Below are 10,405 nucleotides of genomic sequence, written 5' to 3'. Positions count from 1 at the left end.
TAGACCCAGGCATTTATGTATATCCTGAAGTGGATTTTAGAAGTGGTTTTGGTTGAAAAGACGGAATAAGTGCGATAGTATTGGATTAGTTTTGATGCACATGGAAGGAAGAGTGAAATATGTTATTTTGTAAGTTTAATGTCAGATGTCTTCTTTTCTATGTATTCATCAATTTCTACATTTCAGAAGTTCCATTACTTAAGAGTGTGTGTGTGTGTGTGTGTGTGTGTGTGTGTGTGTGTGTGTGTGTGTGTGTGTGTGTGTGTGTGTGTGTGTGTGTGTGTGTGTGGGGGGGGGGGGGGGGGGGGGGGGGGGCATTGATCCTGTTGCATAATGTGGTGAACATGCATCTTTCTGATGTATTTCAAATAAAGAGCGCAGAGACAGGCCAAGTGATGTCTGAATGTCATGTTTACTGTAACGAACCAATGGCATTGGACTCATCAGGCCTGAGAACGACGGAACGCTGTCCTCACTTCAGTGACATCATAGACAACACAGCCAATTGCAGCCTAAAGAATCAGTTCATGTATTTAAATAAAGTGACATCACACACAGCATAACATCCCTACTCAAAGCCCCCAGCCCTCCCCCTGTATGTCCAGACCCGGACCACTTCCCTTTGTATTCGAACATTATTACATATAAAAAATTACAGATTTCTCCATGTCTTTATCCTAACCCTGTATTATTCTTTAAATACAAACATGAAAAAAAATCTAAAAGGAAATAGTAAAATGATTGAATGTCAAACCTAAAGAGTGGAAAGCAGCAAAGCACTTTGTATTTGTATTTCCTAATTCAGGGCCGGCGTACTAGCGTCAACTCGGTCTCTCATGTAGAGGGACTACTGGCCTAGCCCAATACACCTGCCCCATTGAAGGAAAACAAAATGAATATACCCACAGACTGGGCAGTGTTCCATGAATATGTCTATACACAAAGTGAACACCATCAACAGTCTAGCTTAGCCTTGCTCTGCTTGGTGTTCTGTCGGTGCCCAGGGGCGGACAAACAGTGCAGCCAACATGGAATAGCTCTTAGCACATATCAAAGCACCAATATTTTAAGGGAAACATAAAATCGTAAAAAGAAGATAAAACACAGGTATGGGTGTTCTGTGCTGCTAAACAGTTGGAGGACAGTTCTGTACATCTAAGTGAGCAGCTTTCATATAAACACCCTGGTTCTGACTGATTGATAGTTGTCCATATGATTGTGGTCAGGTACGGTAGCTACTAACTGCCCGTAATTGTAGCTTCTGGTTTGAGGCAAGTGCAGCTTGTAGCTTTGATTGTATCCAGCCAGCCTCGGATGCTCTGTGTACACTACATGGTTCTGTGAGACGATGTCTAACTAAGGTATCCAGATATATAATCTCCCTGCACCTCATAAGAGACTTTACCATTTTTTCTCCAATGTGTGTGTCTTTTTCTACACACTCTATCCATGTCCTTTCTCTGACTGGTGGCCAGACCTGTCTGCCTGCGTGTCTAGCACATCATGCTTGTATATGTTCTCCATTCTTCTCATGCTGTGAAATCTATGGGTTGGCAGGTCAGGTTCCTGTACAACTGACACACAGGTCACCAAAGGTCAAGGGTCAAAGGGCAGCTAGATGACCCCAAAGAGAGAAGGTCACTGCCAGTGCCAGTTAGAACACATAGAAATGTTCAAATCTAAATAAAATGAAATAAAAAGTAAAGATATGTACAACCAACAGAATAGTAAACAAAAACATCTACTTGTGTATTTTTGTTGCTAAAAGGTCAAACAACCTTTTATTTCCCTTCTGTACAATAAGGTTCATGTCAACAATACAAATTCATCATGGGTTTTTTTGCACTATTTTATCCTGCCAAATTAAATCAAATATATCGTGGCAGCCTGTGAGTTTTATCTTGAAGTTGTAATGTTGTCCCCCTACCCCAAATAAGATAATGACATACAGGTACTTAAAGTACCCTTTTTCACGAAGGATGCACATACAGGTTAAAAAATACAAGCTTCTGTAGAAAGACAGCAAGTGCCTACACATGTATTTCAAACCAGCCATGAAGAGTATCCATTCCAGAAGCAGAACATAGATACATGTCAGTATTTTACTGCAAAGCAATAACAATGTTCCATAGTTTCTACGAGGGAAATGTCTGACATTATGCAGCTGCCCTCCCCACCCCATCCAAGTTTGTTACAGTTCACTTTTTTTCATTCATTTATTTTCATTTTATTACACCCAAGGCAGCGAAAGAAGTTACTAAAACTTAAGACATTTACAGTTACAGTGACAAAAACATTTTTAAAAGACCCACAATTTAAATTGTACTCCAAAATAAAAATAAAGAAACAATAACTTTTTTTATATTTTTGTAAAATGCCCAGGCATTCTCCAATATTACAAATACTGGTATACTTTTACAGTAAACAAGAAAAATGTCATATATATTCATATATATTCATATATATATATATATACTAAAACCCCATCACCTAAAAACAATATACACATCGCCACCATGGCATTCAGAGAAACTGTATTAGCAAACTTTAAGAAAAGAAATACTTGTTTAAAACACACATACACACAAATATTATTTTACCCTTGTACTTGTTTCAATACTGTAAACATATTTTAAGACAGAGTGCACTAAATTCTTTTTTTGTTTCTGCAGTTCCTGATTTTTAGTCCAGTCTCTTCCTTGACTATTGTGTGACATAACAATCCACTCTGGCCATGTTTCTAGGGATACAGTCTTGTCCTGATTTGAAGAATTTGATATATATCTATATAGGTTTATGCATTTCTATGTACATATGCATACATATATACAGACACAGACACATCAATGTTGTGCTGGGTACTCCTAACCTAAATGCAGCTTTGTTTTATTGTTAGAAGTAATATCTCTGATATTCTATTGAAATTTCAGAAGCAAATTAGAAACTTAGTTGACACATAAATTTGATACATTGTTTTCATTTTGTTCAAATCCTTTGCTTCACAAAAGTGTTGCATTTGTCTTGAGAGACGGTGAATAGGAAGATCAGTATTCAAGGCACACTCATGTCAAATTGAATGGCAGTACAAAAAGTGTCCCAATAAATTAATTTTCATTTTTATAGTGCCAGTATTGGGAAAGCCAAGCTTATAGCAACGCTGGCACTTCAATATCAGCTGATCCCAAACTATAGAACCCTTCACCCTGGCCGAGTAAATCCAGTCAAAGTCATTTCTTGCTCAGAAGCCGTATTTTCCATTTTCCATTTTCTTTTTTGTGTGTAAAAAAATGATTGACAAATCATAATGCGGGTCAACTGCAAAGATATGTATATGTTTTTCTCTTCTTTTTTTCTCAATGACAGATTTTTAACTCAATAAAACATTTTTGCTTGGATGTCAAAGGTCAACTTGAGGGGGGTTTGAACAGGGGGGGGGTAGGACAGGGGTACATTATTCAAAATAACAAGGAGTGGTGATTTGGGAAAAGGTTGGTGCTTGCTGAAGACCGAAAAATCTTTCCTAAAAAGCTCACTCAGCTGTGCATTCTGTGTGTGTCAGAGTTGCTACTTCTTTCAGAATGCGTTCAACTACACATCACAGGGAGCCCTGAATGAGGAAAGAAAGAAAAAATTGTCTTACTGTTTGGGCACATGCTCAACAGAATTCTACAGACACTGTTTGTATCTATAACTGTGCAATTTACTGGTCTGCATATCTCTAAGTAACTAACTGCCACTGGTTCTGTCTCGCAGCGGACAAGACCATTTTAACCAGAAGAAAAATACATCATCATAAACACTTTGACTATGGCACACTATACAATCAAACTTGTTACTATACAGGTATAAATTCATTTTGTCAAAATGTATAGATATTTCTAGAAAACAATGCATAGGGCAGTGATCATAAAACATTGTTACTGAATGTATGTAGAGTTAATAATAATATAGAATTACATTTTAAGGTACGTAATTCTCATCTGGTTAAAGAGGTGGTGTCCGCTTTGGCTTTGACTACTACCACCACCCAGCCCCTTCCTAAACCACCACCCAGCCCCTTCCTAAACCACCACCCAGCCCCTTCTTAAACCACCACCCAGCCCCTTCCTAAACCACCACCCAGCCCCTTCCTAAACCACCACCCAGCCCCTTCTTAAACCACCACCCAGCCCCTTCTTAAACCACCACCCAGCCCCTTCTTAACCACCACCCAGCCCCTTCCCCACCCGCCCCTTCCTAAACCACCACCCAGCCCCTTCCTAAACCACTACCCAGCCCCTTCCTAAACCACCACCCAGCCCCTTCTTAAACCACCACCCAGCCCCTTCTTAAACCACCACCCAGCCCCTTCTTAAACCACCACCCAGCCACTTCTTAAACCACCACCCAGCCCCTTCCTAAACCACCACCCAGCCCCTTCCTAAACCACCACCCAGCCCCTTCTTAAACCACCGCCCAGCCCCTTCTTAAACCACCACCCAGCCCCTTCCTAAACCACCACCCAGTCCCTTCCTAAACCACCACCCAGCCCCTTCTTAAACCACCACCCAGCCCCTTCCTAAACCACCACCTAGCCCCTTTTTAAACCACCACCCAGCCCCTTCTTAAACCAACACCCAGCCCCTTCCTAAACCACCACCCAGCCCCTTCCTAAACCACCACCCAGCCCCTTCCTAAACCACCACCCAGCCCCTTCCTAATCCACCACCCAGCCCCTTCCTAATCCACCACCCAGCCCCTTCCTAATCCACCACCCAGCCCCTTCCTAAACCACCACCCAGCCCCTTCCTAATCCAGCACCCAGCCCCTTCCTAATCCACCACCCAGCCCCTTCCTAATCCACCACCCAGCCCCTTCCTAAACCACCACCCAGCCCCTTCCTAAACCACCACCCAGCCCCTTCTTAAACCACCACCCAGCCCCTTCCTAATCCACCACCCAGCCCCTTCCTAAACCACCACCCAGCCCCTTCCTAATCCACCACCCAGCCCCTTCCTAAACCACCACCCAGCCCCTTCCTAATCCACCACCCAGCCCCTTCCTAATCCAGCACCCAGCCCCTTCCTAATCCACCACCCAGCCCCTTCCTAATCCAGCACCCAGCCCCTTCCTAAATCACCACCCAGCCCCTTCCTAATCCAGCACCCAGCCCCTTCCTAAACCACCACCCAGCCCTTTCCTAATCCACCACCCAGCCCCTTCCTAAACCACCACCCAGCCCCTTCCTAAACCACCACCCAGCCCCTTCCTAAACCACCACCCAGCCCCTTCCTAATCCACCACCCAGCCCCTTCCTAATCCACCACCCAGCCCCTTCCTAATCCTCCACCCAGCCCCTTTCTAAACCACCACCCAGCCCCTTCCTAATCCACCACCCAGCCCCTTCCTAAACCACCACCCAGCCCCTCCCTAATCCACCACCCAGCCCCTTCCTAATCCACCACCCAGCCCCTTCCTAATCCACCACCCAGCCCCTTCCTAAACCACCACCAGAGAAACATTAAATATGAATGGTGATCAAAACAGAGAAAGCAGAGTTTAAGGAGATACACCTTGCCTACAGAATGTGTCAATACCTGGCAGTTTGAAATGACTGAGTGAGACTGAGGGTGATGAGACTGTCTGTAATGCTACTCTGTGCCCAGTGTTCGATAGGGAGTTTGTAATAGTGCTGGAAGTTGTAATAGTCAGCTGGCAGAGGAATGAGACACAGTGTGCATCAGAGACGAGGGACGTGGAATTGGGAGGAGAGTGTAATATATGCAATAATCTAAGGGCACGGGCGATTATGTTAAACTCATCCGTGGAATGATAATGAAGGGGTGAATGACATCATGAAGAAGAGGAAAGAGACCCCTATAGCTCACCCTAAGATCTCCCTGCTCTCTCTGGCTATAAAGCTCCGCAGTTTAGCCCGACGGTTTAGCCATCCTACAACTGTGTGATAAAAGATAGAAAACATCAGTATGTGCATTGTCATAGCATTTCTGTTATGTTTAGTAGGATGGGTTAGGGTGAGTTTAGGAGGAGCTTGTTTAGATGCACTGTGAGAATACTATGAGGGGATTCTATAGAAATACACAATGTCTCAGTTTTTCTAGCGTTGTCTTTCAGGGGTGGGTACTAGGTACCAGTAAGCAGCTGCCTTTGTGATCATCTGTTTCTTCTTCTTCTTTATTTTTAATGGATGTATTTACTGGAGAGGAGGCAGGGTTTGTGAAACCTCCGGATCCTCTTTAGATTTACTGTCATAAATGACATTCAGTGCTACATATCCAATTAGATTAACATGTTAAAAGTCAGTTCATGCTACAATGCCAAAGGATTGTTGTCCGCGAATGTATATCCTATCATGTATAACAAACAAAAAATAGCTTTCTCAGTTATGCTTAAAACATTTTTTAAGATTAAATTCGGCTTCTATTCAGGAAATTACACGTGTAGTTTAAATATACAATTTTCTATAAGAAGTGGCCTAAAGATTATTTAAATGTTTTTTTTTCTGTCTGCTAAAGAAAATCTCAGGATATCCTCTGGGTTTTTAAAAAATGAAATAAAATCCCAGCAATTAAAATAAAAAGTAAAACAAATTTAAAAATGACAAAATAAAATAGTACCTGCACATGCCAAAATATTACAAAATCCAATAAATACAGAAATTATTGCACAGTTAAAGGCTCCAAAAATGTTATCATTTAATTAATCCTCTGATCAACCGTTAAAAAGGATCTTTAGCCAAATGAGGCAGTTTAGACCGGCTTTAATTGGTGCTGTTAATATCTGTTTGTTTGTTTAATTGTTTTTCTCAGTTAGCAGTTAGCAAAAACATAAAATTAACCCAAAATGCGATATTTAAGAAAAAGAGTATCCAGCTACCCCTTTTTGTATTTGTTTGTTTTTCAAGGTTGTGGCGAAAGAGGCAAAATAGGAAAATCTGTCTTAGCTTCTCTCGGTTCAATTTTGACCTCGTTGGTCATCAAATGTTCCCCATGCCACTTTTTCATGTGTTTCTCGAGAGTGCTGTACACACTGAAGGGCATTTGGCAAATGTCACAGCGGTACACTTCCTTACCCATCTGCCCGTGGGTCTTCATGTGGCGTGTGAGCTTGGAGCTCTGGGCGCAGGCGTAGTTGCACAGCTCGCACTTGTAGGGCCTCTCTCCCGTGTGGCTGCGCCGGTGCACTGTCAAGTTGCTGCAGTTCTTGAACACTTTGCCACAGTACTCGCAGGTGTCGCTCCGTCGGCTCTCCTTGGAGCCGGGCCGGCCGGATCCCATGCCCCCCAGGTGAGGGGTGCTACCCCCGCTGGCTGTACCACTGCGCCCCGACAGGCCGCCATCCAGGAGGTCCCCGGGAGGCGTGGAGAAGCGCAGGCTGCCGTTCTCAGACGAGTGCTCAGAGGATGTGCCGAAGGGAGATTGTCTGGAGTCGGTGAAGCCCAGGAAAGGGTCTTTGATGAAGTGTCGTGAGGCGGCGTAACCCACCAACCACTGAGAGTAGACGTTCTCAGAGGGGATGATTGGTGCCGGGGGCATGTCCAGATCCTTCTCGATCTTGATCCTCTTGTTGGAGGAGTTGGACAGGCTAGGGCTGGTGATGGGTGTGGGCTTGTGGGGGAAAAGGGTTGAGAAAGAGTTGCCGGAGCCACAGTTCCTGCCGTTGACAGTGGGCCTCTGGTGATCCCTTTCCATCTGGTGGTGATGGTGATCCCTCTCCATCTCTCCCACCACAGAGTCCTCATCCCCAGTGTCCCGCTGCCCGTCGGACCCCTTCTTAGAGAAGGGCATCCGATTTTTACGATTGTCGACTATCAAGTTATTGTACTGCTGTATAGTGCTCAGGCCCACATTCTCCACCATCTTACCCAGGGAGAGAGAGTTCTTCTCGTCTGGCAGTGGCTTGGAGCCGTTTTCACGGTTACGGTAGAACTCCATGTTGTCCATGCTGAAGTTTGACTCTGGCCTGCTCTCGTTCTCCATCTCCTCTTCATCCTCCTCCTCTTCCTCCTCTTCACCCTCACCCCTGAAGTCTCCCTCTCTGTTCTTCATGCCTTCTCCGGTCACTTCGCTGGTGCCCGGCTCGGGGGAGCTGGTGGTGGAAAGCCCATCATCAGACCTCCCTGTCATGGAGCCAGATTTGTGCATGTGTGTCTTCATGTGTCTCTTCAGCTTGCTGGCCTGGGAGCAGGCATGGTCACACAGCTGACACTTATAGGGCTTCTCCCCGGTGTGGCTCCGTCGGTGGACCACCAGGTTGCTCTGGAACTTGAAGCTCTTCCCGCAGAACTCGCATGACTTGCTCTTGGCCTGTGTCTGGGGCGGGGTGGTGCTGTTGGGGGGCATGGCCGGCAGGGGCGGGGTGCTGAGAAAGGGTGACTTGGGGCTTGGCTGGAAGGGGTTGGGGTTGAGCAGGCGGTGCATAGGGTTGGCCCGGCTGGGCGAAAGAGGAGGTGTGGCCACATTATTGCTCCCCGCCAGCTCCCTGAGCCGCCTGGAGAAGTCCATGGATTGGGCCTCGATGGCCATGGGCGTCAGCCGCATCACCCTCTCAAAGGCACTGGGGTGCTGGGAGATGAGCCCCATTTCCTCGGCACTAAGGCGTTCCAGCCGGTGGGGGTCCAGGTGGTGGCGGGGTGAGGGGCTGACGAAGGGCGGCGTGTTGGGGAGGCCTCCACGGTTCTCCATGAAGCCTGGTGGGGGCTCTCGGAGCAGGGGCCCAGTCATCCTCAACAGGTGGAAGGGGTTGTTCTCTCCCAGAAAGTTGGTGAGGGGGGACTGGGGGATGGAGTCCTGGCCCATGGGGGGCCCGGGGATGGTGATGCGGGGGGTGAGCGACGAGCTGGAGGGGTTGGACTCCAGGTAGATGCGGATGCCATGGCTGTTCTGGGCGTGCTGCAGGAGGAACCAGGCACTGGGAAAGGGCTGCTTACACGTGGTGCAGATGTAGCTCGAAGGCTCGTCCCTGCCTCCTGCAACACAGGATAAACACATAGAAGAAAGAAAATCATTAAAACATGTTCTTCAAAACAAAATATTTTTGAATGAATTCAATGACAGTAACTTCACATCTACCTGAGGAATAATATTGAACATTTTAGTGGAGTGTTTAGTGGTATTCGGTAGTCAGTAAAAATACAACAAGTTTGGTGTTTCTGTATGGTGAAGCTGGTGACTGTGTTTGTATTTCTGTTACCATATTTCCTTACAATAAACCTATTTCTTACGTATGGGGAGTGAACCAACTGAAACACACCTGGATATCTGACAGCTGTGTTTGCAGGATTTAAAACTACCACTGATAAACATGGTTATCACCCGGTCATGTGTTGATTTATACAACGAGAGGAACTTTGCAGAGAGAGAGCCATCAGACAGACTTTTGTTATCCACTTCATATTTGCCTAATACCTCCAGTAGCTGAAATAGTCTTTACACATCATGTTGTCACATAACAGGGACATACTTATCAGGCTTTTGACAAGTGCATTTACATAGTCACTGTGGATTGGCCGACGCGGTTGGACCACTGTACACACCAGTTTAAGTGCTCTTTAATCTCTCCTACTTACAAATCTCAAAATGATTACACCATGCAAGTGTGTTTTGGTGTGTGTGTGTGTGTGTGTGTGTGTGTGTGTGTTTGATTGTTTGTGTCTGTGTTGTGTGTGTGTGTGTGTGTGTGTGTGTGTGTGTGTGTGTGTGTGTGTGTGTGTGTGTGTGTGTGTGTGTGTGTGTGTGTGTGTGTGTGTGTGTGTGTGTGTGTATCTTTAAAACCCACAAAGCCCTCCAAGTAGAGGCACTTTAATCATCACAGAGACGGCAAAGTAATATGGCTCTATGCTGAGAAAGTACAACTTAAAGATTTAAGGAACTCTTATCACTTTCTAACAAATAAAGGCATCGTGCCTCAAGGGAACAAATAAAAAAGAGATCAAAGAGGAGAGGGAAATAAAGGCTATGGTAGTGTATTAAGATAAATGACTGCTAATAAATAGGAAGAACGCGGATGGAGAGATTGAAACAGAGTGGTAAATTATTACTGGTCTTGGGGTTGTTATTTGGTATTTAACTGACATCCACTGGTTGCTTTGTGTCATTCTAGACACACAAATTCAATACATTACAGCTGAAAACACTTCAGAGCGTTTGAGAAAATATAGGGTCAAGTTTTAGTGTTTACAGGTCTCCTTCGTAAAAGAGGTCTTCTGACCTCAACAAGACTTCCTGTATAAATAAAGGTTGAGTACAATTAAAAAAATAACAAGAAATGTATAACTCCTTTTCTCTGTGTGTGGTTGTTCAACTTCGCAAATGAAGAGGCACTTAATGACTCGCCACACACATTTAGACGGCGGGATCAAATATTGACTCTGTCACCATTGACACTACAGTACAACTCAGACCTC

At 45.0% G+C, this 10,405-nt stretch overlaps 1 protein-coding gene across 4 annotated transcripts in view; it reads right to left on the bottom strand.

Moving 5' to 3' along the window:
- Positions 1 to 393: 393 nt before the first annotated feature.
- The window catches only part of LOC106611254 (B-cell lymphoma/leukemia 11B), a 107,489-nt gene continuing 97,477 nt past the window's right edge, over positions 394 to 10,405 (bottom strand). Inside the window, exons 3-5 of one of the 4 annotated variants that reach the window (XM_014211270.3) lie at positions 7,073 to 8,968; positions 5,868 to 5,937; positions 394 to 3,607 (exon numbers count right to left, since the gene is read on the bottom strand). In XM_014211270.3, the coding sequence (XP_014066745.3) occupies positions 3,589 to 3,607; positions 5,868 to 5,937; positions 7,073 to 8,968 (1,985 nt within the window). In that variant the 3' untranslated portion in view covers positions 394 to 3,588. Of the gene's footprint in view, positions 3,608 to 5,415; positions 8,969 to 10,405 lie in introns of those variants that run through there. The other 3 variants (XM_014211271.3, XM_082955751.1, XM_082955750.1) reach the window with 3 other exon arrangements.

Source organism: Salmo salar, chromosome 09, assembly GCF_965601325.2.
Source record: "Salmo salar chromosome 09, fSalSal1, whole genome shotgun sequence".
NCBI lineage: Eukaryota > Metazoa > Chordata > Actinopteri > Salmoniformes > Salmonidae > Salmo > Salmo salar.
Note: the sequence above shows the minus strand (reverse complement) of the source record. Positions and strands in the feature narration are given on the sequence as shown.